This window comes from Monosiga brevicollis, genomic scaffold (genome assembly GCF_000002865.3).
Source record: "Monosiga brevicollis MX1 MONBRscaffold_3 genomic scaffold, whole genome shotgun sequence".
In the NCBI taxonomy this organism is placed as follows: Eukaryota; class Choanoflagellata; order Craspedida; family Salpingoecidae; genus Monosiga; species Monosiga brevicollis.
Genome location: NW_001865040.1, coordinates 1176085 through 1202419, shown reverse-complemented (window position 1 = coordinate 1202419; position 26335 = coordinate 1176085). Strand labels below are relative to the sequence as shown.

Below are 26335 nucleotides of genomic sequence, written 5' to 3'. Positions count from 1 at the left end.
ACGTGAGCGCCGAAACGTGGTGCAACCCAACAAAGGATTCTGGGAACAGCTGAAGGTACTTCCTTTTCCTTTTTTTTTTTTTTTTTTTTTTTTCTTGTTTTCGTCGACTTATTTCTTCTACCTTGTTTTCACCTCTCTTCGCTTGGTGGACTCACCCCTCACCCTTGCGCTCTGTACCAATAGGAGTATGAGCAATCACTGCACCTCTGACCACAAGCGTGTCACATCCTTCCTTGACACAACCCAAAGGGCTTGGCTGTGCGTTTTCATGTCGTACATTAATTTTTTTTGGTTTCGCGTTTTTCTTATCTTGTTCGGTTTTGTTTTGTGCTTTCACCCGACCTACAACGCACTCGACTGCATTGCTGCTTGGACCAACCTAATTCATTCCAAAAGGAGAAGAACAAATGGTTCAAACCTTTTTGAGCCTTTCTGGCGGTGCACATGAAAAAAGGAAAGGGGAGACGAGAAGACTGTAATGATATCCTCAAGCCTTAAATTGGCACATAGAAAAACCACCAACAAAGGGCCTGGGTGTTGATAGCACGGGCGCGCAACCGTCTGTCATGGCTCGGGGAGCACGCTTATACCGAGGTCTGGGGCTTGGGCTCGACAAACTCGCCCGACTTGGCAACGGTCTTGCCCTTGTCAGCGGTGACACCACCGGCCTCGCCGTGGAGCTCGAGGAGCTTGGACACGTCGAAGCGGGGCTTCTTCAGGACCTTGACCTTGCGGATGTACACATCCTGGAGGGGGAAGATGGACTGGCACTTCTTCTGGATCTCCTGACCGATGGTGCCGGGCATGAGCTTGGAGACGAACTCCTTGAGGTCGCAGGTGGCCTCACGCTGCATGATCTCGACCATCTTGGCGCGGAGAGCGCGCTTCTGAGCAGACTGAGCGTAGCAGGTCTTGCGGTCGCTGTTGGCCTGCTTCTTGGTGAAGCCAATGGAGAAGATACGCAGAACGTAGCCGTCGTTGGTCTTGACATCAACAAAGGCCTCGATGAGCGAGCGCCACTTCTTGACAAGGCTACGGAGCTTGTCCGTGGTGAGGCTCATGCCGTGGAAGTTGGTCAGGCACTCGGTGCCCTGGATCTCCTCGACCTGGAGCTTGACCTTGCGGAAGGTCGACTCGTCGTCGTTGAGATCGGCCAGGGACATCTCGTACACGCGGCCACGGAGACCGTCAGCAGACAGCTTGGTACCAGCGGTGCGGTTCACCGGGGTCTTGCCAACTTGGCGCTAAAAAAAAAATTACAAAACGAAAAAAAGGTGAGGCCGCAACCGTAAGGAAAAGGAACCAGGCACGCATGAGCCTCGCTTGACACAAATGCCCCGTACGGGCAATTTTGAAGCTCATCTGAATCTATCCGCACCCAGATGACACAACGAGAGCTCAAAAGTGGGAAACGCACCTTCTTGAAGTAGGAAGGGGCCTTGACGTCATACCACTCCTTCTTGGTGAAGACATCAACGACTTTCTTCTTGCCGCCCTTCTTGCCCTTCATGAGCTTCTACTCAAATCCATCATCCCAGCAGCAGCAGCAGCAGCAGCATTGGCACAGAGATCAGTCACGAGCCAACCAAGACATCGAGACATCAATGTGGGAGCGTGACTCTTGTATCATGCCCATGCCCGCCATGAAACACCTTCCCAATTCTCCTAAAATCCATGCGTATTCACGAAAGCGTCCCTGCCCCTGCCCCTGCCCCATGGACCCCGAAGGCCAGCCACGCACCTTGTTCTTGCCGACAGCCATGTTGGCGGTTTAAACAAGCTGAAACAACGTGATCAATCGGGCGCCAATTCCGCGACGCGCGCAACATAACCAAGAAGCGGGTCAAGGAGCAAACGAGACATCATGATGAGGAAAGGCGACATGGACCAACAGCAGCACAATGCAACTCTCAACCACCGACACCACGCGCCCCAGCCCAAGCCCAAGCCCAAGCTCAGGACGGCGACCTGCGGTCTGTATTCATCCAACGTCTGTCAAAGGCGCCACGCGTTGATCCGACTTCCAAAGGCGGCGGCAAGGGAGAAACGTCAACGTGCAATCTTCTAGCTCGATGCTAACACGTCTGCTCCGCAAACCGCCGCCATCGGGAGCATGGGCGGGCCAGGGACAGCGCAGCCGAGCGCATCAACTCGCTTGGCCAGGGCTGGCGGTCTCGGTGGGACAGGGCTGAGCAAAGCAGGGGGTGAGCAGGTGATACCAGGATGAGAAAAGTGCTGCCACACGAGAGTTGACTTTGAATTGTTTCCACGTGATAAATCCGCATCGAGCGATAGAGAAAACAGGGGGTCAAAACATAGTATTGGAATTTACATGGTGGTCATTGTCAGATAGAAATAAATTTGAATGTCAGAAAATGAATCCGAAGAAAACAAAAATGCCGGCCTGGCATTCTCGAGTCGAGCCAGACCACTGCACGGGCGTCACACATGGCAACCTGCACCACTAGCGCCATGATTGGTGGCAACGCAACGCATAGCAGCACCATGCTGCAATGCAATAATATAATGCTTTGGTGTGGTGATCAGAGGGCCTGGTAGATTGCACTCCGTTTACAAAGAGGGAGTAGGGCTCGATACTAGAGAGTCAGACATATTAGTGATTATCTCCCGGTCACCCGTGTTACGGTCTTGCTCGTTGCGAGCGCTCTGGGTTTGTCAAACCAAGCAGGTAGTAAAGTGAGGGCGACACATTGTGCCTAAAAAGGCACCCCCAATGCTGCGATTGGATGGGCCGCAGGTGGGCCGCAGGTGGAGCACAAGGCATTGACAAACCTGGGCTCCAATGACGGCAACTTCCGGCGTCTCCAACAACCGCTTCAACTGCACATTGCCCCCACATGCGCACGACCAGCCAGAGAAATGTGATCCGCATCCCAAGACATGATTAGCAAGTCGTTGTGAGTTGTTGAGCACCACTGGCTCACTGTGCAGGCAGCGAGATGGCGACACACCAGCCTGCCAAGAAGCGATGCTTACCGTGGCCTCGCGCTGTGTCTCGCGACGATGAAGTCGCACGAGCGACCTCTCATGACTTGTACGCTCAGCTTTCACAAATTCGGTGACTGGCAAGACATACTCCATGGCGACCCGTGCCCTAGGCTTGATTCACGACCGCGCTCCTCCTCAGTCAACAACAATGGCCTAGAGGCCACCTCTCTTCCGCTTTCTCCACTTTGCCGCAGCGGGCGAAGCAGGCGTTCAATGCGATGTACTCAAGCAGTCAACACTCGCAATTCCAGACCCTTCTTCGTAAAAAAAAAATTGAGCTCTGCGATGCTTGTGATGGCATTGGTGCGAAATGTCAGGCAAATCGTGCCAAACTGTAGATTCTGATACGCTTTCTTCCTTCGCGGGAAAATTCAAATGGAAGGGTCGGCGCTTTTTTCTTCATCTTCATATCTGCATGTTATTTTTTTTTTTTTTTTTTCTGATGCTTTGATGCTTTGAAGATTGGGGAGTTGGCTCAATCCTTACATGATGGAGCGTGCACAGTTGGAGGCTTTGTCGCGGCGTGAGCTTCAGTCCCTGGCCAAGAAAGAGGGTATCCGCGCCAACGCAAAGGTTTGTGTCTCTTCACGGTCAATCGCTTTGCGATCTATCCGAACGTTGCTTCACAGAGGCCTGTCTGTTGTAGTCGAGTGAGATCATCAACCAGCTGCTTGACAGGGCATCGTCAACTCTTCCAGACGCAGTCGCCACCATCCCAGCTGATCGAGATGAGGGGACAGACGACACAGATAGCGAGCTCGAGACCGCTGACGCTCCCATGTCCGCCGCGCCGGGGCTGTCACCCCAAGAGCCTCAGACTCCAACGCCACACACGCCTCGTCGGCCCTTGGCCACGCCCCGTAAGCTTGCCCCCCTGGCGCTTGAGCATGAGCATCGTTGAGCAACTGCCGCATTGCGCCGTACGACAGCACAATGGATGCGCACTGTCTTGCCTCACCTTCCCCTATCACATACTTGCAGGCTCTGAAGCGCGACGAAAATGGTGTGACAGTCCAAAATGTATGCAGATCCCAGTCATGCCCACCATTCCGAAGACATCTCAGTCACCCAGCATGAGCCACAGCAAAGTGAGCGGAACCAGGCTGTCTCGAGACACCTCAGTCTGTCGACGCTGCCTCTTAAAAGTTTTCGCTCTTCAGAATGAGCCTCTGGTTCAGCGGGCTCCAGCTCACGAAAAGTCCTGTAACCCTCCCCTTTGCACTGATTCACCTCAGAGCGAGTCATTGCGTTCGGAAATTTTTGCCGAACTGGCCTCGCGCTTGGCTGCCAACCCTCGCACCCGACACTCCAGCCGAGGCAAGCCGGTGGCGCAGACGGCAGGCACAAGCAAGACCCATGCACGTACGCTTCTCTCGTTTCCTGACTGTCCGGCTTTGGTCGCAGGATCAAGCTGCGTAGCAAAAGACTAACCTGTGCCATCATCAACCGGCTTGACAGACGATGAAAATATTCCCAGCTCCGGCTCGCAACTGCAACAGAAGTTCGACCGTCAGCACGCCAAGCTGTAAGCCGCCCTTCTGTCTTGAAGAGAGAGTATCTCCTCTGGGTGGCAAGCGATACAATAATGCAAGCCTACTGAGCAGCAAAAATGGCTTGCCTTGGTCCAGACAACCAACTACCTTAACGTCTCTCACATGGCCCCATCCAACCTGTTTGACTTGCGATGGTATGCTCATAGACGAGGCGAAGGAATTGAAGCGTGGCAAGACCGTCGCAATGCACGCGCTGCCAAGCTTCTCAAAGGCGTATCCGTCAGTAGCCGTCTCTATCGTGCCTCAACCACAAAGAATGGTGGGAAAAAGGCACCCCAGGTGCGACTGTGACCGCAATTTGTTTCAAGGCTATGGAAGCACGAACGTGTCGATGAGTTCGCAGCTGATGACCAGACTTTACTCAATGAACCTGAGCTTAGGGCAAAGGAACAGAGAAGAAGCTTGGCGCAAGCACCAAGGCACCCATGAAGCGGCAAGCCGCCTCCAAAGGTGCCGCCGGTTCAACTCTGGTCAGATATCTGAGTTGTCTGCTTCTGCGTGTGGCTTGCACTCTCCGCTATTGTTTGAAGCCAGTCGATTCTCCGCCCTGTGTATGACGGCATGAGTTCATCTACAGTGTTGTCATGACATCCAGAAACGAGCTGTAGCAAGCAATTCCCTTTCAAAGCCACGACAGGAGAAGCTTGCTGCTGCTGTTCAAGCATCGCTGGCCGCGCATGAGACCAGCATCAGTCAAGTGCCAAGTACGCGTGTCTTGCTTTGTACTCTTGAACAGGGCGTGCTTTGTTTGTTTGTCTGTTCGTTTCTTCAAGGTTTTTTTTTTTTTTTGCGGTTTTCCTACTCGTCACCCACCTATGTCTGTGCTCGCGTGATGGCATAGGGAGCTCGCGAAAGCACGCCAGTCTGCGGCAGTCAATTATCCAACCAGTTGACGAGTTGACTCTTAAGCGACAGGCAGCTGCGGAGCGGTCAGTTCAAGCCTGTGTGTTAGCCAAGGCTACCAATGAGAACTTGTGTTCGCTCGTTTCTTTGACCAGCCTCATTTCACTCTGGCATGACACATTGCTTGCGGGCTTGATCAGGCGCCAACGCATGCTGAGTTATCGTGCCCCTCGGCCCACGCCATCCAAGGCTAGCGCCAAGTAGATGCCACCTGCATCTGCGGCTGGCCCCAAGCTTTACCAGGCCTCTGCATCGAAGGAAAATTGGATGAGCTTTGACGTGGCTGATGCTGGGTCAGCAGACTCATCTCGCGCTTCTGTGTTATGAAGAAAGTTTGACACGTGCGATTGTGAATGAATTTATTGATGAGCTTTGAGCCTTTTTGGCCATTTTCCATTTAACCGATCCGAAAGACGGCCGCACGCAGCTTGGACAGGTTGGCATCATGCCACAAGACGAAACAACAAACAACAGACACTTTTTGTGCCCTCAGCATGGAGGCTTGCACACTAGCGGGATTTCTCTAGGGTATGACTGACGGCCACGACTGGACGCAAAGGTGGGACCAGGAAAGGAGCAGGCCGGGGCTGCAAGTCGGGGCAGTTCCCTGGCATGTAAAAGGTGCTGGTGTCACAGCAGGGCTACTTGGCTGCCAGCTCTCGCAGGTCTGACATACAAACGGGGCAAACTTGACTCGTCTTGAAATGCTCGCGAATACACTCATCATGAAAGCCATGATGACACAACAAGAGGCGCACTGCCGTTGAACCAGCCATGGTATCCAGGCAAATGCTGCACTCTTCTTCTAAGGCTTTGGAAGTGAGAAATGAGACGGCATCGGGATCGTCTATTCCAATGCGCACATTATCGTCGTCCAAAGCCAGTAGAGCTTCATAGTTGTTCTCCTCGAGAGCGCGATCGATATCGGCTTGGGATGATCGTGATGGCCTTGCGGTAGATGGGGAGGTATTCTGTAACCTGTGCCTCTGCGAGAGGAGAGATGTCCTCACGGGCATGCACGCAGGGGTATACGCGCTAGCTTGCGTAGCTGACGCGGCCGGCATGGACCGAGCAGGTACAACGGCTGATGCGGCAGACAAACCGGCCTCTTCATATTCCTGAGCCTGGAGTGCCTCAGCCAGTTTTTCATCAGCCGATACGGCAGACAAGGGCCGGGCGCTTACCACGGCCGATGCGGCAGATAACCCGGCCTCTTCGTATGCCTGGGCCTGGAGCTCCTCGGCCAATTTCGCATCAGCGGTGCTTGCACAGGACCGCTCGTATTCTTCGGCTTGCAACGCGCGAGCAAAGGCTTCATCCTCGCTGCTTTGCATGTCTAGCGCCGAACGCCATGTTTCAAACCCATCAAACCCAACTGACATGACTACCCTTCAGTGGATCGCACCGATGTCGCCTCCACCGCTCGTCGCCGCTTTGCCTTGGAAAAACAGCCCAATCCTGCTTCCATCAAGTCACAATCCCTCCACCTCGTAAAAAAAAACAGATCCGAAGACCTTTTTGAGTCCGAGCCAGCGACCAGTTGTCAGAATGTCATCCTTTCTCTCATTGTCATCCTTTTTCGGTTCATTGTTCGCAGAGGAGCACGAGCTAGCTGGACTGTTTATGCTTGCGTTGTGCCTTTGAGCTTTTGTTGATGTGTGTCAGCAGCAGCAACAGCAGCAACAGGAGCAGCAGCAGGAGCAGCAGCAGTCGTACTAGTTTCGGGACTGGTACATCACACGACCAAGTGGCTGCTCGATTCAAGAGGGGAAGGGCTGGCAAAGGGTGTGCGCCAGCTTTGACAGGCTGGTGTCGGTGTCAGTAGACATGGCCCTCTTTGGTCATGACGAACTTGTGAAATCAGGCTGGGGTACGTCTTGGTTTTCGGTTTCGGCTCCTTCCCAGCAGAGACATGTCCCGCCACACGCGCCTGCGCCGCAAACCCGTAGCACCCAGTATCTTGACCGGCACAAAGGCTACTCGACTCTGGCTCATGTTGTTGCACATCCTTCTGCAAAGGTGTAAAACGAGGTCACGTGCGAACCTCCTGGAAGAAGCGCTTCTTTACCCTCACAAAGTCGGCCATCTTTGCCTATTATGCCGACGAGTCGGCTCGCGCCGGTGACAAGTCCAAGGTGAAGAGCGACCTCATCGAACCCCAAGCTCCCCACTTAGCGTGCATCAGGACCAGTCTCCCATGAGGGTCTCTCACTTCGGAACATGTGCCACCTTCAGGGCTCCGTTCGGCTCCTCGGTTCTGGTGTCGAGATACTTGGACCACGCGAGCTGCGCAGTGATGTCAAGTGGCCCAAGGCCGCTCCCGAGGTTCGCCAAGCCACCCAGCACACTGAATCACCCAAGTGTTCTGAACCGCATCTCCACCTTTGTTTCTGCCTCTCACACAATGTGGCCCGTTCGCGCAGAATGCGCGCCTCCAGATTGTTGTACCCAATCGTATCTACAGCCTCTACTTTGATACTGGCACAGAATGCGAGGCCTGGCTGCTACATCTGCGCCAAGTCACCGGTCGACTGAAGCTAGCAACCAATGCCGGCAGCAACACCAGCAGTAGCACCCAGGTCTGCTGCGCTACCCTGCTGCCGTGCTGCTCCTTTTCCTCAGAATAGCCGGCTCGAAACGCCAGACAAATTTTGTCACCAGAGCCCCCTGTTCGCGTGATGAAATGGTCCTTTCTTTGCACCCTGCGTAGGCGCAGATTGAGGACGATGCTTTGCAACACGAACTGCACCAAACTTTACAGACACTGGTTGCTCAGCCAGGCAACAACACCTGCGCCGACTGCCATCGCTCAAGTTTGTATAGCTCGCACATGCCCACAGCTTTCATCACCTCGCAGAGCTTTGGCTTCAGCTCATCACGAAGCCATCCGCCTCGTATCGACTCCCTCCCAGAGCCAACCTGGGCTTCATGGAACATTGGCGTCTTTATCTGCCTTCATTGCGCCGGTGCCCATCGCTCGCTCGGCTCACACATCAGCAAGGTGTGTCTTTTCCGATTCTCTGGTCTCTCCGTCTCTCCGACTCTCTGTCTCTCTGTCTCTCTGTCTCTCTGTCTCTCTGTCTGTATGTCCCTCTGTCTCTCTGGTCTCTCTGATTCTCTGGTCTCTCTGATTCTCTGGTCTCTCTGATTCTCTGGTCTCTCTGATTCTCTGGTCTCTCTGATTCTCTGGTCTCTCTGATTCTCTGGTCTCTGATTCTCTGGTCTCTCTGATTCTCTGGACTCTCTGATTCTCTGGACTCTCTATCCCTCTGTCCCTCTGTCTCTCTGCTTTTTCCATTGTTGCACCGCTGTCGGCTGGTCATGATTTTTCTGCCTCATTTCGCTCATCCAGGTCAAAAGCATCGCTCTGGACACGTGGAGTCGGCAACAAGTCGGTGATATCAAAAAAAAGGGCAACAATGCAGTCAATGCTGGTTCGAAGACTCGATCCCGTCCTCGTTGCAGGCATGCCCCTTGCTGCCGTGCTCTTTGGTCAGACTCTTATCCTGGACGAACGATGGTGACAAAACATTTTAGTGTACGAGGCAAAGCTGGAGGCCAGTTACGCGCGCCCTATGGAGCTGGACGCTGGTCTGAGCGACTTTATTCGTCGCAAATATGTGGATCAACAAGTAATGCTTTCTCTTGCCGCCTAATGCTCTTGGTGTTCGCCGGGCTGGGAACTGAGCGTAATTTGTTCATCGCCCATGCTCTTGCATCTGCCATCGCCCAGTGGGCTGCAACAGCTGAAGCCGGTGAGCAGCTTCACCCCAATTCAACGTCACCCTCGTCACGCGACGACCAGACCAAAAACGCTAACCCATTTGCCAACGATGCCGGCAACGCCTCTGACAGCGACTTTGATCCTCGAGCTAACGAGGTGAGTCAGGCCCGTCTCTGTATTTTTTTTTTTTTTTTTTTTTTTTTTTTTTTTTTTTGTTGCAGTGGCTTCCTGTCCGTGAAAGACGATAGTCCTTCCTTTTTCCACTCAGACTGGACTATCATGCTCATCTCGTGTGTTCCTTGCAGTCGGACGCACGCGTCCTTGCCACCATGCAATCCGAAGCGGCTGCTCTACATGCAGCCAACGATCCTATGGCCCAGCATGATTGGTCATAGCCACCCGCAGCCTGCGTGATTTGAGGAGCCGAAAGGGGAAGAAAGGTTGCGTTTGGTTTTCGTTTTTTCATTCTTGTTATGTCTAAATCTACGAGTCAGAATCACCGACTACGCACACCTCGGCCGCCATCGGCGCCACCATGACAGCTGGAGCTTTGAACGCATACGTCAATTGTTTGGTCTCTACTCCCGTGACTCTGAACTTCTTCGTGTCCAAAGTTGCCTCAAAAATCAAACAAACAAAAGAGCAATCACAGTCATTAGATCTTTTTGTGATCGCAAATGCCATGGCGCGCAAAGAAATCCACCCGGGCCCTGCTGCACAGCAGCCAAAGTCGGCTCCAGTAGAAGACACGCGACGGGACACAATGCTAGCTACCACACAATCTCATTGCGCACCACTTGCCGAGCCTGTGGCACGGCATCCGCATTTGCAAGTGTTCGTGCCATGTTGAAGGTAACTTCCCCGCGCAGCTGTGTCAAATCTGCCGGGGCTGGGGTTGTCGCATCGGTCATCTTGGCGACTTGACGGCACAAGCTTCGATCCCGTACAAACAGCGCATCACATGGATGGTCGTAGCTGGCCGTTACGCGTAGGGTGTCCACAGCGGTCCCGTCCAGCATCTGAGCATCAAATTTGAGTTGACACACACCCAGGAGATGAGCCGCGGATGTTCCTTGTGATAGGAGGCACGACAGCGACAGCAACAACTGACCTTTTTGTCTAATGCTGGCAGTCGAGTCGCCACCTCCGAGGCGGCTTCTCGAGCACGTTCGTACGCAGGCAGTGCTGTGCCCACGGGACCTAGAAAGTGCAAGAGGCGGGCAATGTTGAACAGAGCCTCCTGGCTTGCTGATCTTCCCTCCGAACGTTGTTGCTTGTATACAAGCATGCTGGTCAACGCTCGTGCGGCGAGGTCGTGGCGCGCCAAAGCGCTGCGTTGCAGCGTCCGTGCAGCACAGAGAATACTCATACTCAGGACAGGAAGCACCGCCGTTTCCGGGGCTCCTCCCCACTCGAGCGCATTGGCAAACCTGACAATACCAACACAAGTATGCGGCATGATCAGAACCAGACCACCCTTGCCTACCCCGCTATTTTGATGCAGGGGTGACTGACCCGGCGACGCCAAAGCCCGCATCGTAAATCTTAAACAAGCTGCTGTTGGCCAGTGCATGATGTGCCGCCCAAGTTTCTTCGGCATCCTTGAGCAGATGCATGAGATGTCGATGGCACACAATGGACCCCTCTGCACAAAAGAATTAAAACGACATTAAGCAGGCGATGCCAAACCAATTAGCAAAAAGGTACACCCGTCAAGACATGAACGATGCAGGGGTTGAATGCTTTGCTCATACCGATGGCCGAGTGCAAGAGACCCATGTGCATGGTCCAGAGGCGTGGCAAATCGTGGTGCTGGTTGAGAAGCGCCATGGACTCGCGCAAGGCCAGTGATATGCGCCCACTCTGTGCCAGTGCGATGATGTACAGAAAGCGAGCTCGGACAGCCACGGTCTGCTCCGGGCCCATTGCGGTTAAAAGTCGCATCAAAATAGCTGCTCCCTCAAGCCCCCGCTCCAATTCGAGCAGAGCTTCGACGGTACGAAAAACTAGATGAACCCTGCAAGCAGAAAAAAAAACGCACTCAACCTGGGCAAGTGGACATGTGCGAGAGGAATGGCAGCCTCCAAAGACCGCCCAGCAAAAGGCTGGCAATGCCGGGCTTACCAGTCAGTTGGGTGCAGCTCACTTGGATCAAAAACGATGGCCTTGTTCAGCTTGGCCACATGTCGTGCATCTGCCAAGTACGATACGCACGCACACACACACACACACACATATCAGACTTCACACACAAAAAAAAAAAAAAAAGGCCTAGAAGCAAAGGAAGCCAGGCCGATTGGCTGCTCAAGCCCAAAACGTGCCTTTTTGGGCCTGGATCTGACCACTCCAGCTCTGATCCAAGCCCGCGGAATGCTGATACACGAGCCACGGACGACGTGACAAGCCCCCCAGTCCCGTTCCAAAAACATGCCTGTGCAATGCCCGATTTGTAAGAGGGTGCCAACGCAGAGTCGAGCACAATAACAATACAAGCGTGCAGTCAGAGCTCAAAAACTTACGGCCAGACTAAATCTGAGTCAATGAGCGGCGTGAAGAGAGCAAAGCCATTGAGTGTTGAACTCAACCCCATCATAACATGCTTCACGTAGTATTTGCACATGGGCAACCCCACTGCCACGACTTCATCCTTGCGTCCAGCTTTCCAATGTTGTTGGACCAGCTATTCAATGGCATTTTTGAGGCAGCATGATTAAGTGTGATGAGCCTAGACGAACACCTTGCCGGGCACGCTTGAGTGCAGTTCATACCCGTAGTTGCTGCTGCAGCGGAGCCGGAAGCAGGGTGAATTCCCTTGTTTGAGGTGGATACGTCCACAACTTGGCCCGTTTGCGTTGTCGATCGCGTGCCAAGCGCCGCTGTTTGCGCTTAGCTTCTCGGCGCTGAGCTTCCAGTTCTGCCGGCAAGTCACAATTCTACAGCCACACCCGGAAGAGACCAAAGAACGTGGTTGAGACCCACCTGTTGCAAAGGGCCGTTGCTTGCAATTCAGACACCAAGTTTGAAAAAGGCGTTGGATAGGCGGAGGCCGCGCGAAATGGTCTGTTCGTTGACAATACATCTGCTGCAGTTGCCCGGCTGCAAGGGAAACAACACACAAACCTCGAGTTGTTCAGACAAGCTTCGCAATTCGGCGCTTGGCTTCAAAACCTGGAAGAAGCAGTGATTTGCAGCATGCCGTGAAACCCCGAGTCTGTCATACGCCATCGAGGCTTGCCTGCAAAGAACATATGAAGCAAACAACACACCTGTTGTGCTGCCTGCAAGAGGCTCTTGGCGGTTTCGCTCCGAAGCCCCAAAGCGCAGAGACATTTGACATGCTCAACCCAGACGATGGCTCGATCACTGGTGGCGTGGGCTCGTAATTTCAGAACCAAGGGCAACGCTTGCGCGAAAAATCGTCGACGGGTAAGCTGCTGGGTGACGAAGAGTAGGTCTGCATAGTACTCCTCCGCATCAAAGGGCAATACCGACAGGCACAAGTCTAGCAGGCCCGGGATCATGACAGATGAGAGGAATATCTCTGATCAAAAACAAATCAGGAGAGCGTCGCCAGTCTTACTCAGAGCAGCACGATCGTGAACATCCAAGCTCAAGTACGCCAACCCCAGACGAGCACGAAAGTGGGGCAAGAAGGTGTCGGGTATTGCTGTGCCATCAGAGGCCAAAAGCGGTTCGTTCTAAAGCGTGACACATTTGCACGCACACACAGGGCCAGGCCCACGAGTGCACGAGGTCAGCTTATACGCGATGTACACACGGGATCAGCTTCCTTGAGCCAACGATGCGGAGAGCAAGGGGAAAGGAAGTCAGGTCTGGCTCAAGCGACCAACCAAAAATTGTGCATGGACAAGCGGTCCACGGACTTGAGCGAGCCTACTCATCAGATAATGCGTGTGGCCGATGAGCTGCTCAAACCAATGGTTTGACGCTAAACAGATTGATAAACAACTCGACAAGGGCTGGTCACTGTAGCCTTTGGTTTGGGAGCCGGTGGCATTGAGGACCATGGGACACGAGAAGACGGGGTAAAAAATACACACGTGGCATTGGCGGCTTCAACGTGCTGTTGTAAGCTCGAGTGGGATAGAGCTTGGACTGCATCGCCAAAGGTTTCGTGCCGGAGCAAGCGCGTGCTCAACTCGCCCGTGTGGGTCAAGTCTAGATGCAAAAGTAACAGAGAATCACCGTGAGTCCAAGCTGAAACAAATGGTAAGAGACCTTGCTTCGGGCGGATCCAGGCGGGTGGGTCGTGGGAAGAGCACAACAACACGCAAGATCATACCAGTATTGGACAGGTCAAAACAACAATGGGCCATGCGAGAAGTGACAAGGTGAATCAAATCCTGGTGAGCACCTGCCCGCCATTGCAAATCGGCCATGGCCCGAACAATTGTAGTCGATAGCGCATCATCCGGTGCCGCCATAACGCTGCCATTCCGCACGCATCAACAGCGCAGCCGGTCATGAGCCAGAAGAGGCGAAGGCAGGTTGTATGTGCTCAAGTAACTCTGCTCGCAGACTGCAACCACTCCAAGCACGACCAGTTTGTGAACGTACATATCCGATAAGACGTGTACATAGCCGGCAAAGATGCGGTGCGACAGCTTGCGCTGTCCCACGCGCAAGCTGTGCCACACACGCAAGAAGAGCTGACACGGGGTGGTTGGTGTAAGGTTCAAGCTAGTTGAGGCCGCGGTGCCGGCGGAACTGAGAGCGGTGGAACAAAACAAGCGCCTCACCGTGTGACGAAAGCCAACCAGCTGAAGTAGTCGCTCGGAGGCATGAATAATCAAGCGGGTGCGTCGACGACGCCAGGCAAGCTGGCCTAGCAGCCACCACAGACGCTGTCAATCGAACCAAAGGCCATAAAGTGGAACAAACAGTCAGCGAGTGAGTATGGGCGCGACCAATCTTGCCGCCAAATAGGCAAGTACGCTCGATATCCACATTCATCATCGGATGAAGCCCCCAGACAAAGATTTTAGAGCGGCCCAACGCCACAAGGCACGCAGGGGGTGAGGAGAGGTTAGCATACCGTATCATTCGGTGCCAGTTGTACGGCACGACGGAGGGCGGCTTCTTGAGCCCTGCGAAGCTTGACTGCGCGATACAACATGGACAGACTATACAACCAAGAAGAAGATCAGAACACGCCCCACCCCAATGTCAAGCGCATGAGTGCCTATGCACCAAGACATTGATCGGGCTGTGAACGGTTGAAAAACTCGCAGGGCACAGCCACCGACTGACTCATAATAATCACGTGCGTCCAAGGCAATGCCCAGGCGCTGCATGCCTTCATAGCATGCAATGCCATCGACGGGGGTCTGCATTTCGCGACTTAGCTGTCATGGAGAAAGCGACCCGCAATCGGGAGTGGAAGGGTATGGTGAGGGAAATTGGACTACACAGGCAAGGCGCTCGAAGCATCACGCAAATGTGGGCAGTAAAAAAAAAAAAAAACGGGAAGACCGACCAAAAGCTTCAGGCGGTAGGCTGTCTCTGAAGCCGGGTGTGCCTTGAGAGCGGCGTCAGCATGGCTCAAGGCCCCAGCCAGATCCTGCATGTGTCGGACCCACGTGCCCACAAAAGGAGGGGACAGAAGAGAAGAAGTAAGATCTGTGCTTTCGCTGCTCTTCAAAACCATGATCTTTGGGTGCGCCGGTGCCGATTGGGCTATGGCGCAACTGGCTCCCGTCGACTTACGCCTTGCGCATGTGCAAGATGGCCTCTGTGCAGATGGTGGCGCAAGGCAGCCACTTGATGATGTTGCGAGGCATGCGAAGCCGGCTTGTACAGCTCTTGAGTTGACGGGGCAACACTTGATGTCTGGCTCTGAACGTGCGTGTTAGCTTGTGGGCCGAGGGCAGGCCGATCGGTGGCGTGCTCGAGTGGCAGGGGATCCGGTGCGTGCACGTCGGTGGCCGGGGGCACATCCTGATCCAGCAAGTCCAGGTCCAGGTGTACCCTGCGACGGAGGCCGGTTTTGATTGGTAGTGTTTGGCCAAGTGAACTGCCGTGTCAGAGGAAGGGCTAGACAGCAAACCCTTCGAGGAGAGAGAGGCAAGTGGCGGTGAAATACGATCTTACCGCGAGGAGGCATAGAGAGGTGGCGGAAGGCCAATGCGAGTGGTTGAGTTCTCATCATGTGGAGGGTTGGTTGGTGTAGGGGCGGAAGCATGGCGCTGAAGCGTGTGCATGGTCGGTGCAGGCTCTTCCAAGGCGCGCGAGTCCAGGACTTGAGCTGTCTCTGCGTCATTTGGAGGCGACCATTGGGTCACGAGGTGACGAAGGGTGGGTGCTCGGTCGAGGTACGCCGCAAACTCGGCATGTGACGTCAAGCAAGTGAGTGGCACGGGCAGGCCTTGGAAAACAACGTGTGTGGGCGTCTGCTCCATGGATGAGGCCATGTGCATAGGGGAAGGTATGCGGTTAGATCTATTGCGCACCAGCACCAACGAGCAAAAGGATGATTGAGATTGGAAGGATGATTGCGTGAACACTAGATTGTGTCAGACAAGCTATGCTCGGTTCATGGCCCCGAAATTTGGCACGGAGGGTGAATCTCGATAGAGAAATGACGGACCTCGATACGGCTGAGAATGATGAGATCCAAGCGATAGGACCATGGGGATGGAGCAGGTGAGTTGAGCCGGTTGCGCAGAAAAAAAAGGATGTCAATCCGCGATGTTGGCAGGATGGCTTGCGGCGCACATACCTGGCTTTGAAGGCATGGCGTGGTGTTCTGCGTTTTGAAAGAGATAGCTGAGGCTGAACACACTTTTTGCTTGATGTGGAGCGTGGGCGCCCGCTGTGTTGACATCACGAGACTGTGTGGGTGGAGAGAGTGGAGCAGTTGGCACCACGGGCCTTGTGCGTGATAACGCTTGCGGTGGGCTCAATGAACGCTGCAATTGCGCTGGCGGCTGTTCACTGGACGTCTGTTCGCTGGACGTCTGACGCTCCACCTGCGGGCTGCCCGAACCCTGTTCCTGGTCCGCCTCTGGTGTTTGCTGTGCTTCTCGGAATTGCGAGAATGCGGCATGCCGCGTTGGCTCATGCATCGACTCGGGATCACTCTGTGAGGTATTCAGAGGAGTTTGTTGTGTCTGGTGCAAGGCCAAAGCCACTTGCGCCTCTTGTCGGGCTCGATCGAGGAGGAAGAGACGAAACCCGTACATCTGTGGTCCAGCCCCAAGATTTAAAGGGCCGATCAGTCGAGTCCCTTGCACACGCCCGTATGGTCATACGGCCGGAGTGCCTTGGCCATAAACCCCCCGCCCTCCCAAATCAACAACGAATAGATGTGCAAACCTGGCTGGCTGAAGGAAAAGCAGCGGGCTCTGGACCTGGGTGGGCTGCAACCAGAGGAGATGCAGCGGGATAGCAAGATGAGGCAGCATTTGGCAGCCAAGTGACAGATTGAGAAGATGCGAGATGGCAACGGCATGTTCCAACCTGTCGGAGCGGGCGGGCTGGACTGTTGCGTTGTCGGTGCAGAGAAGATGCTTGAGGCCATGAATCCGGGCCCATGGGGATAGTGGCCCAGGTACGAAGCCATGATGCTCGGCTGTAGTCCAGCGTACAATCCCCAAAAGGGTTCAGACAGATACAGGGAACTGGCTTAGAGAGGAGAAGCTGGCAAAAGCAACAAGCGGTCGGATGAATTGACGAACTCGGGCAGGGCGTCAGCAGCCCGAGTTTGCGGGCAGGCTCACGCCATGACTCGCTCGCGTTCTCGAAAGAGCTCCGACGCAACCAGCAATCAGCCGGCGACGTGCACGATCCCGATCGGACCCAAGAGACCACAAGACAGCCGGTCACTGAAAGCCAAAACGGCGTTGTACCACCACCTACTCAACACCAAGCAATCCGCCACCGCCATGCGCCGATCACCAGTCGTCACACACACCCACCACCCCCGTCCACAGCCAGTTGTCATTCAAAATTCATAAAAAATAAAATAAAAAAACATCACACACACACAACAGAAAACGGAAGAAAAAGTTTCGAGAGCAGACCGAGCCGGTCGGGGAAAAAACCAACGTGTTCCGAAACTTTGCTTCCAAGCCATAATTGTCTGACAATTTATACTTTTGAAGTATCACCACATGTGTCGTCGTCTGTCAGTGCGCGTGTGAGTTGTGGAAGGGCTTGACCGTTGTGCTCACTTCTTTCATTTGTTGCTGTTCTCTCCTTCAAGCCCCCCTGCGCTTGGTACGGGCACATGTTGATGGTCAAGTCATTTTTACACCGCACCACTTCAACAACATCATGTTGCCCACAGTGGTCGCGCTCGCGGTCACGGCCGCGGCGGCAGGCCCAGTTGTTGCTAAACAGCCTGGTAAGAGTGACTTCACGCGAGTTGCCGTGCGTTGGTGGTTTTTTGAGTTTGGTGTTGCTTGGATGGCAGCGGGAGAGGCGGATGATGACTACCGTGATTCATGGCTGATCTCAGCTTGATGACTTTTAATTTCATATCACTACCCATAGACTGACGCCCCTCTTCCCTGTGTTTTTTGTGTGTGAGTTGTCGACTTGTTTTTTGTGTTGTTGCGCACCAATGATCTTAACATCATGCACCACGCCTAACGATGCTCGGTCTCCAGACCGCTGTACTTGTTGCGGACAAACAATACCCAAATTTCTGAGGTGCTCTCAACATATGTAGTTGTGTGTGTTGGATGGTTGTTCGTGTACGCACCAACTTTATCTCACTCTTCTGCCTTGCATCGGTTGACTTGAATAGGATGAACTCACATTTCTTTGAAGAAGCACTGTGCTGTCTTCTTTGAATATACACCAACAACGTTGAACGATGGCGCAACAACATCTCAATGCAAGGCAGCCCAGACCTCGGTCTCAGCCTGGTGATGCTTATGAGCATTTTCACGATCGATGAGTCGAAACCATTGGTGAGTCAACATGACAACTCTGTATTTCATAGTCATGGAGAGTGATTGTCTTTTTTTTTTTTTTTTCGTCTGGAATTTGAGACAGTGCTGCACTTGCATTGGGTATGATGAACCCTTATGTGCACATGCCAGTTCTGCTTCTGAGATCTGTGATTGAGAACGCACTCTTCGCAACTGACCCGCGAGAGCAGCACTGTTCCGAATATCCACAAACGAAAACATTTGAGTTTCTCCTTCTTCTTCTTCTTCTTCTTTTTTTTGTGAAGCTTTCCCGCTTTTTGTTGTTTCTGTAAGCACGCGCATCAAGGCCGTAATATAGCCTGCAAACGGTGCTCACATCACCGAGCTTGCTTACTTCCACGGCCAAGAGCAAAGCCAATCTCCACGGATCTGGTCGCCTTACGGGCCAGTGTCCACTCCATCAGACAAATCTTGGGCGACACTTGTTTTCACTTTTGAGTTATCGTCAGAACCTCATGTTTGTTTTGTCGGTACTCCTTTTAGATTTGTGTGTCAAAAAGGACCCACATCTAATGGTGATTGCAGCACACGGATATGACTGCAATGCAGCTGGTGAGTTGTGTGATCATTCCAAAGAACCTGTGTGTCCATCCACAACCTCCAATGATGAAATACAGCATGGAAGCTCACATGCGCGTGAGTTTGTCATAATCAAATTTTGATGAGACATCGCTGCTGCCTTCCTCCCGAGGAGTGTTCTGGTTGTGTGCCCTGTTTTGTGATGTGGGGAGGGGCGGCGATATGACGATTTCTTTTGAGCTTGACCTCAATTGTGGAAGTCTTTATTTAAACTACAATTCTCCGATCGCCTCTCTCTCTCTCTTTTTGCCTGTTTTATCTTGTCAAGGGCTCTGCTTTGCCATGTCCTCTCACCCCATGTACATGTTATGTTGCCTCTTAGCTTGATTGACACGCAAGTTCTCAGGGCCGCGACCCTTTTTGTTTTTTGTTTTTTCCCCTTTCATGATGAGATGAATTGACTTTTTTTTTCACATCATACATCATGTTTTCAAAATTTTAACAAAGCACAGATCATAAAGTTCAAGTGGTGAACTTTTGGCTCGATGCCAGTGTACATGTTGACACACAAAGGCTCGTTCATGTGGTATCAACCACACAATCTGTGGTTGGCACTAGGCATAATACAGTAAAGCGCATGGAATGCTTTGTTTTGCTCCTCCAGTCTGCACTCTACCATGGTTCAACAGCTTTGAAGTTGTTGCATTTTGCTAGCCCACAACGGCCCCGAACAGTGTAAGATCGCCTTGATGGCAAAGCTTCTTCCCTTCCTACCCGCCCCAAGATGGCATGTTCGGGGCCGGCTCCCTCCTCCTCCTCCTCCTCCTTGATGTCCAAGTGTCCTTGGTGCATACACGAACTCGCTAGACCGATCTGTCCCAGAAACGCAACCTTTGAGCTCCAGCCGGCCCCGCCGCTGCCGCTGCCATCACACTTGCCCACCACATTCACAACAACACTATCATGTTCACTGACGTTTGGCCCGCTCGATCCAGATCTTGTGGTGGTGGTGCATCCACCATGTTTTTGTTGTTCTTGAGCTGCCATCACCATCACCATCATGTAGAATCCGCCTCCTTCGCCTCCTCCTTCTCCTCCTTCTCCTCCTTCTCCTCCCTCTCTCCTTTGGTTTTTTGCCTGCCCCCAATGGATCGGTGGCTGTCCATGCGGCAGGTGCCCACGATTCGCCCGGTTGGGCCTCGCCCTGGACCGCCAGTAGCCCCGGGTCAGCTTCATTTTCATGATCGTCAATCCTGCATGCACACATGTACCCTGCGAGCTCTCACCAATTCACGAACCAACAATCCAGAAGCCGGCCCCCGATCTGCCTGGTACTAAGACATCAGCTTTGGCAACGACGATTGGCCGACTCATCTCTGCTCCTTGTCTCAATGCTATAGTCGGTTTGCTGGCCTGCTCAATTGCTCAGCTCGGCCAAGGCAGTTGAAGTTGGATCGTGTGCTTTAGTCTTTACGCGTGCATCATGGCTGCTCTCCAAGCCTCGACGCTGCGCCTCGGCGCGCGCTCCTCATTGGCCGCCATGGCCTCGACCTCCATCCGACAAAAGCACTTTAAGGTGGCTGTCGTTGGTGGTGGAGCTGGTGGTCTGGCCATTGCCTCCCACTTTAGTGAGAAGTTGGGCAAGGGCGCTGTGGGCGTCATTGAACCCAGCACAAACCACTATTACCAACCTGGCTGGAGTATGTTCATTCGCGCTCACTTCCGCTTGCTCTCCTACACGCATCACTCACTTGCACCCACTGCCCGGACTCGTTAGCCCTGGTTGGTGGTGACCTCATGGACTTCAACAAGACCGTCCGCCGCACGAGCGATGTCATGCCCATCAATGCGGAGTGGGTGCACGATGCCGCCGCCACCTTCGCCCCGGAAGCGAACAGCCTCACCACTGCCAAAGGAGACACCATCACCTACGACTACCTCGTCTTGGCTGCCGGCTTCCAGATCAACTGGGACGCCATCAAGGGCCTCAAGGATGCTTTGGGCAAGAATGGCGTCACCTCCAACTACCACGCCGATCATTGCAAGTATACGGCCAAGGCCATGAACGAGTTTGCCGGTGGCCATGCCGTCTTTACCCAACCCAACATGCCCATCAAATGTGCAGGTGCGCCACAGAAGGTGATGTACATTTTCGAGGACACGATGCGCCGCAATGGTCTCCGCGACAAGACGACCGTCACCTTTATGCAGGGTATGCCCTCCATTTTCGCCATTCAAAAGTACGCCAAGGCCCTCACGGAACAGTGCCAGGAACGCGACATCAACGTCAACTTTCGGCACGTCCTCACCGAGGTGAAAGCCGACACCAAGGAAGCCGTCTTCAAGGCCGGTGAGAAGGAAGTGACCGTCAAGTACGACTTTCTGCACGTTACTCCCCAAATGGGTGCCCCCGACTGCATCCGCAACAGCCCCCTGGCTGCTGAAAATGGCATGGCCAACGTCGACAAGGAAACCATGCAACATCTGACCTTCCCCAACGTTTTCGCCATTGGCGACTGCGCCAATCTTCCCACCTCCAAGACAGCGGCCGCCGTCGCTGCGGAAGCACCTGTGGTCAAGGCGAACATGGAGGCCGTCATGCGCCAGGCCAACCCCACCGCTAAATACGATGGCTACGCCTCGTGCCCTCTGGTCATCAGCCGAGACCGCCTCATCCTCGCCGAGTTCTCCGCCTACACGGGTCAGCCCATGGAGACCCTCTTTCTTGACCAGTCCATTCCCCGCGAATCCCTTTTCTTCCTCAAGGCCGAAGTCATGCCCGATCTCTACTGGGATGCTCTGCTCAAGGGCCACTGGAACGGGCCCTCCAATGTCCGCAAGATCCTCAACCCATTTAATGCTTAAACATTTGAAGCCCCTCGTCAACCGTTCCTTGCTCTCTGGCATTGGGTTGCGTCGGACCACCAACAATCGAAATTTTATATCACTCGTGTGTTGCAACAGCGTTTTGAAGGAAAAAAGCTTGTGTGTGCTCGCCACCAAGAGCCTGTTTTATCCAAAAGCAACAACCAAACGCGCGGTGCTCTCGAAGCCCGGCTGCACTCGACGCCTAAGCAGAAGTAGTTACCTAAATCAGATCAATTGCCCAACAGCCTCCAGCACATCCTATTCCGCTCTTTCAGACTATCCTAGTCTGCCCCGTCTCTGAATCCAGAACCATTTGTAGCGGTGGGCCACCACCGCACAAGTCTGCCAAACATTCCAACACAGGTCCAAGGCAAGGTTTGTGATTCAGACACCTGCAAGCCGCGACGCGATAAAGAACGTCGAAAGGTACATACCCAGCATATCTTCCCAAAATGCGGCGGTCACTTGACTCACACCGCCTCGCAAGATGTCATCGACAGTGGCCTTGATGCGACCCTGTTCATCAAACCATTTCTGCCAAGATAATGTTTCAATAAAAGCCCATGCAGTCAAACGAGAATGTGAGCCCGACGTCCAAGCCAGCAGCACCTTCAGCATGACCACCACTGGGCAGAACTACTACACTTCTAGGCCTTCCCATGTCGACACCGACCTGATGATCAATAGGGGGGCAGACTTCATCGGGCGACGTGCTCTGGGAAAAGTCGCACAGTTGCTGCTCCCACGCCGAGGATATGACAAAGAAGGGCCGTCCCGCGTTGAGATCATCATGCATCTCGGCACATGCATCAGGGGAGCTCAGCTCCCGGAGGGCAGCCTGGACTCGTGTGCGCTGTCTCTGCAGGCGAGCCATGGCCGCTTGACAAGCCATGCAGGTGCGATAAGTGGCCGGCCCTGTCCGACGCGCGCCGTACACTTGCTGCAACGCGTCAGCTGTACTTGCAGGAACCTAATCCCCGCCATACCGATGAGCCCAACCATACACACAATTGGATCAAGAGAGAGATTCTCTGCATGGCGCCGTGTGGGTTCAACAAGGGTGCGTACCTCTTGAGCATAGTCGAGCAGCTGTGAAGCTTTGTGAGGCTGCACGGCCCCATGCGAGCACATGAACTCAAAATCATTGACTGGTGGGGGCTGAACACAGTGTCGCCACAACGTCAGCCACTCGTGCGATAAGTACGCAAGCGGCTCTCCCTGGTCTGATTCTGGCAACCCGGTCAATAATCGGTCAACTTGCTCCTGCGCATGAGGCGAGTGTCGTCTGTGGCGCCCACATCAAGACCCGGTGTGTGATGTTGGCCAACAGATCATGAGCCAGAGCCACAACGGTGGACGCTTGTCAGCCCCCAACGCAGAAGCAAGCGAGACTGACCGGTAGAAGAGCATGTACGGAAGTCGATTGGACACGTCGGATGCAGAAACTTCATGGACGTCGCTGTCGTCGTAACGATACCACTGGTTGGTTTCTGTATCGCGACAGTAGGCCATGTAATGCCCACTCGTTGCCTGCGATCCCTGCAACCACAGAGCAGGTGGCGCAGGTGAGGGGGTCAAGCCTCAAGCCATTCGCTTTGAAGCTTGAAACTTCAATGCGCTCAAAACGTTCTCGCGTCAAAAGTATTCTAATGCTTCAATTACCATGTGAGTCACAACACCGGCCAGCACGTAGTCAGCCCCCAGTGTCGCAATGTCCTGGGCAGCCGCAGTGTCGCTCGTGGTGTCGCAGTAAGGTGACAGATCCAGCACGTCGGTAACGGGAAACTCTAGGCGACTGTGAGCCAGTCAACAGCCAGTCAGGGGCAGTGTCATTGAAAGTGTGCGGCCGCTCACAAATACTCGGTTGTGCGTGCTCGTACGATCGAATTTTTTGAGTTTGGTAACCATCGTAGGAAAAAATCTTCAGATGCAAGCAAAGCAACTGAGGCAGCTTGCAGATCTGCATCCGGCGCCTACAAAATTCCACCCACGGGATCAAATGAGGTGAGGGAGCAAATAAAACGCGTTCACAAGCAAAGGTTGTGTACCCATCCAGGGGGGCTTGCCTAGCGTCACGAAGGCCCTTGCATTCGCTACATGCATACTGATTGTCGCCTGTCATGCCCTCCTCCTTGACCAGATCATCCAGACAGGATTGCAGCGAGGTATCTGCCAGCACAACGCACGCACTCGATACCTCAGCTAACCAAAGCCATGGTGCAAGGGAAAAGGCAAGATGGCCGGACAATGGCAGACTCACCAGCACCACCCCACGGTGTCCACGAAGTCACATAATCCACCGCACCTGCGACACCATGGAAGAAAAGCGGTATAACCGAAGGCGTATCGGCTGTGGCACTTGAACCTGCTCCAAGTCAACCTCGCAGAGAAGAGCGGCGCCTTACCATGGAAAACATTGCCCCAACCAGTGCTGGCCTCAGAGCCAGGTATTTGGAGCGACAAGTCGTGAAAGGACTCGACGCATGAGGAGACCTGGCAAGGCAACAGGGGCAATCCTCAGCTTCCATAATGATCACCACTTCGCAGGCACAAGCGGCGCGGATGCGCGTGAGGACATACATGACCGCAGTGGAGACATTCAATGCTGCCTCGTGTGGCGCCAGCAAACAGCTGTGATACAATGCTCTCTTGCTTGCGATTGCGGCGAGCTTGTTCATCAGGTGCACTGCAACGTGGTACTGCGTTGATGGAGGGTGCATTGCGAATCAGCACAGCTCCTACTTCATGACCCTTGCACCTGCTGGCTGCGGAAGAAAATTTCATTGCAAAACGCACCGGGACCTTCAATGGGAATGCCCGTCTCGCTGTCAATGTGATCCAGTAAGACGCGAAGGCACTCGTGTGCATCCTAGCGCATATTGGCAGTACCACGTCCAGAATGAGCCAGTCAGGCCATCCTGACATCCTCGCCGCTGTGGCTTGCGCTCACGCTCGATGCAAAACAGACAAGCAAACTGCTTCTCAAAGGCGTCAAATAGGCCAACGCCTCCCCAACGGGTTCCGAGGTTCTGCGGCTGGGCCAAGCAGACTCACTTGCTGTCGGTATGGCTCAAACAGATTGTGGTCGTAGCACACAGCTCTTGTGAGGTTGCGTGGGGTAAGGTACTGACGACCATTCTCTGCCGCCTCATCCAGGCTCGTGGCCAGCTAGCAGCAGAGCAAGCGAGCGGTCAGACACGGGTCTATGCTTGAGATGGACGCAGTGCTGGGAACGTGGCACAAAGAGGGCCCGAGCGCCAAAACTGCCTGGGTTTAATTCATGTTTTATTTTTTGAAGACGGACTCAGCCTACCTCCGCCAAGCTCCGGACGAGACTGTGCTCGGGTGTGTCTGCCAACTGGCCTGGACAATTGATTAAATAGTCATGAATGGCGTCGCAGTGCAAGAGGCACTGCACGACCGAGTTGAGGTAACACGTGTTACCGAGGTTGACCAAGCCCACGGTCATGGTGATAGGTGGCGTTGGAGGCGTCAAGGCCCGTTGGCACACCCCTCCAGCCACGCCCGACTGATCTGATTGATACAGGTGCTGAGCCCTGGTTGCCGCCCACCAGAAGGGAAGGTCGCAAAGGGAGGCGTGGTGACAATCGTCAGCGGGGGTTCACCTCCTTGGCGCTTGTCGTGATGCTCGCATGCCCTCGACCATAGACGATGTTGAAATGAAATCTTCTGCCAAGGAACAAAATTTAATCTTCTTTTCATCAACTTTTGGCAACATCAGAAAAAATTTAATTATTGTTTTGAATCCATTCCATCCTGGGGATGTACATGAACTCTGGTGTGTGGGTGTTTACTGCCTCTGTTCTTCAAAAACTTGTTGACATGTGAATGGAAGGAAGGGTGGATGGGCTATCCTGTTCGGGGCGCGCGCTGGTGAGCTGAGAGAGGATCATTTATGATAGAATCGTTTGAAGGATACAATGAGTAGGGAGCATAAACAAATCACGACATCAAACAGACAAGGATCCTTCGATCAATCACGGAGAATCGAGCATCAAAGAGGAGCAGATGCCTCTTTGCTTCGCCTTGAGCAGTCGCCGACCCAGCTGCAAGAAGATACATTGCGCAGCATATGGGGCTCAAAGCGATTGAGCACAGGGCCAAAAAAATGTGCCCACATCCGACGAGCCAACTCGTGAACGAGCCTGGGGCTCCTACTTGGGAATGGCTGGTAGTACACGAGCCTAACAAAGAGATTGGTTAGTGAGATGAGAAGCGCATAACGTTTGGTACTTGGAGCATGGACAGGCACAGTGGGTGTGCGCGACTAGACAGAGCCCCGCCTGACGCGTGGGAGGAGCAAGTGGTTGTGGTGGTGGTCCCTGTCGCGCTGACACACCTTGGCGCCGTGGCCCTCGAGATACAACCCATGTTGCGTCTTGTGAATGCGACGGTGGGATCCACACTCAGCATAAGCTTCAAAAGAGTCGCCCATAGTCAGTGTAAACCACTCTTGCACCAAATGATTAGCAGAGAACTCGTGTGAATTGTGCACGCAGTGTGCCAAGATGTTTCGCACGGGCGCCCATTGCACAGCTAAAAGCTGTGATTCTTCTTGGTCGGCAGTGTATGGCAGCTGCGTCGCCAGCTCCAAAAAAACATGCCCAAACGTGACCAGATCTCGCTGTGACTGCAGAGCCATCGTAACCGTAGGTAAGCCAGAAAGCGAGCAAACCAGGCGAACAAAGCAAAGAAAAAAAAAGGTGTGGAAGGCGGGAGCGGGGCCGAGATATCTGCGTGTCTCCCCTGGCCCGAGCACCGATCAAAGCCAAGCATGATAT

General features: G+C 53.7%; 7 protein-coding genes across 7 annotated transcripts; 3 read left to right on the top strand and 4 right to left on the bottom strand.

Moving 5' to 3' along the window:
* Window positions 1-96: 96 nt before the first annotated feature.
* Window positions 97-1781, bottom strand: MONBRDRAFT_34920 (uncharacterized protein). The gene is made up of 3 exons (XM_001743018.1): window positions 1742-1781; window positions 1418-1516; window positions 97-1244 (listed from the first exon to the last, which is right to left on the bottom strand). Exons 1-3 carry the CDS (start codon window positions 1760-1762, stop codon window positions 585-587), a joined length of 780 nt encoding a protein of 259 aa, XP_001743070.1. The 5' UTR covers window positions 1763-1781; the 3' UTR covers window positions 97-584.
* A 1717-nt stretch (window positions 1782-3498) lies between these two features.
* On the top strand, window positions 3499-5669 carry MONBRDRAFT_22931 (uncharacterized protein; the record flags this gene model as incomplete). Its single annotated transcript, XM_001743336.1, has 10 exons — window positions 3499-3582; window positions 3708-3789; window positions 3991-4097; window positions 4245-4371; window positions 4468-4534; window positions 4709-4841; window positions 4943-5032; window positions 5140-5266; window positions 5404-5491; window positions 5606-5669. 10 exons carry the CDS (start codon window positions 3499-3501, stop codon window positions 5667-5669), a joined length of 969 nt encoding a protein of 322 aa, XP_001743388.1.
* Window positions 5670-6106: 437 nt separating this feature from the next.
* Window positions 6107-6799, bottom strand: MONBRDRAFT_22930 (uncharacterized protein; the record flags this gene model as incomplete). Its single annotated transcript, XM_001743017.1, has 2 exons — window positions 6107-6393; window positions 6568-6799. 2 exons carry the CDS (start codon window positions 6797-6799, stop codon window positions 6107-6109), a joined length of 519 nt encoding a protein of 172 aa, XP_001743069.1.
* Window positions 6800-7292: 493 nt separating this feature from the next.
* MONBRDRAFT_22929 (uncharacterized protein) lies at window positions 7293-9584 on the top strand (the record flags this gene model as incomplete). The annotated part of the gene is made up of 9 exons (XM_001743335.1): window positions 7293-7335; window positions 7485-7600; window positions 7701-7790; window positions 7889-8044; window positions 8176-8466; window positions 8818-8899; window positions 9003-9097; window positions 9199-9345; window positions 9495-9584. 9 exons carry the CDS (start codon window positions 7293-7295, stop codon window positions 9582-9584), a joined length of 1110 nt encoding a protein of 369 aa, XP_001743387.1.
* A 375-nt stretch (window positions 9585-9959) lies between these two features.
* MONBRDRAFT_35902 (uncharacterized protein) lies at window positions 9960-19724 on the bottom strand (the record flags this gene model as incomplete). The annotated part of the gene is made up of 11 exons (XM_001743016.1): window positions 9960-10208; window positions 10301-10389; window positions 10944-11206; window positions 11709-11869; window positions 11927-12103; window positions 12456-12728; window positions 14246-14333; window positions 14917-15147; window positions 15301-15574; window positions 15929-16391; window positions 19440-19724. 11 exons carry the CDS (start codon window positions 19722-19724, stop codon window positions 9960-9962), a joined length of 2553 nt encoding a protein of 850 aa, XP_001743068.1.
* A 481-nt stretch (window positions 19725-20205) lies between these two features.
* Window positions 20206-21530, top strand: MONBRDRAFT_35901 (uncharacterized protein; the record flags this gene model as incomplete). Its single annotated transcript, XM_001743334.1, has 2 exons — window positions 20206-20365; window positions 20443-21530. 2 exons carry the CDS (start codon window positions 20206-20208, stop codon window positions 21528-21530), a joined length of 1248 nt encoding a protein of 415 aa, XP_001743386.1.
* Window positions 21531-21967: 437 nt separating this feature from the next.
* Window positions 21968-25002, bottom strand: MONBRDRAFT_5793 (uncharacterized protein; the record flags this gene model as incomplete). Its single annotated transcript, XM_001743015.1, has 9 exons — window positions 21968-22067; window positions 22207-22392; window positions 22602-22818; window positions 22930-23072; window positions 23196-23328; window positions 23794-24026; window positions 24114-24298; window positions 24584-24701; window positions 24847-25002. Coding segments are annotated over 9 exons (1471 nt in total), but the record flags the coding sequence as incomplete, so codon positions are not given.
* Window positions 25003-26335: the final 1333 nt, after the last annotated feature.

Coding starts and splice junctions, on each gene's coding strand:
- MONBRDRAFT_34920 (XM_001743018.1), bottom strand. CDS start 1,762: ATGGCTGTCGGCAAGAACAAG. Junction 1,517..1,741: donor TGGCTGTCGGCAAGAACAAG/GTGCGTGGCTGG, acceptor GGATTTGAGTAG/AAGCTCATGAAGGGCAAGAA. Junction 1,245..1,417: donor CCCCTTCCTACTTCAAGAAG/GTGCGTTTCCCA, acceptor TTTTTTTTTTAG/CGCCAAGTTGGCAAGACCCC.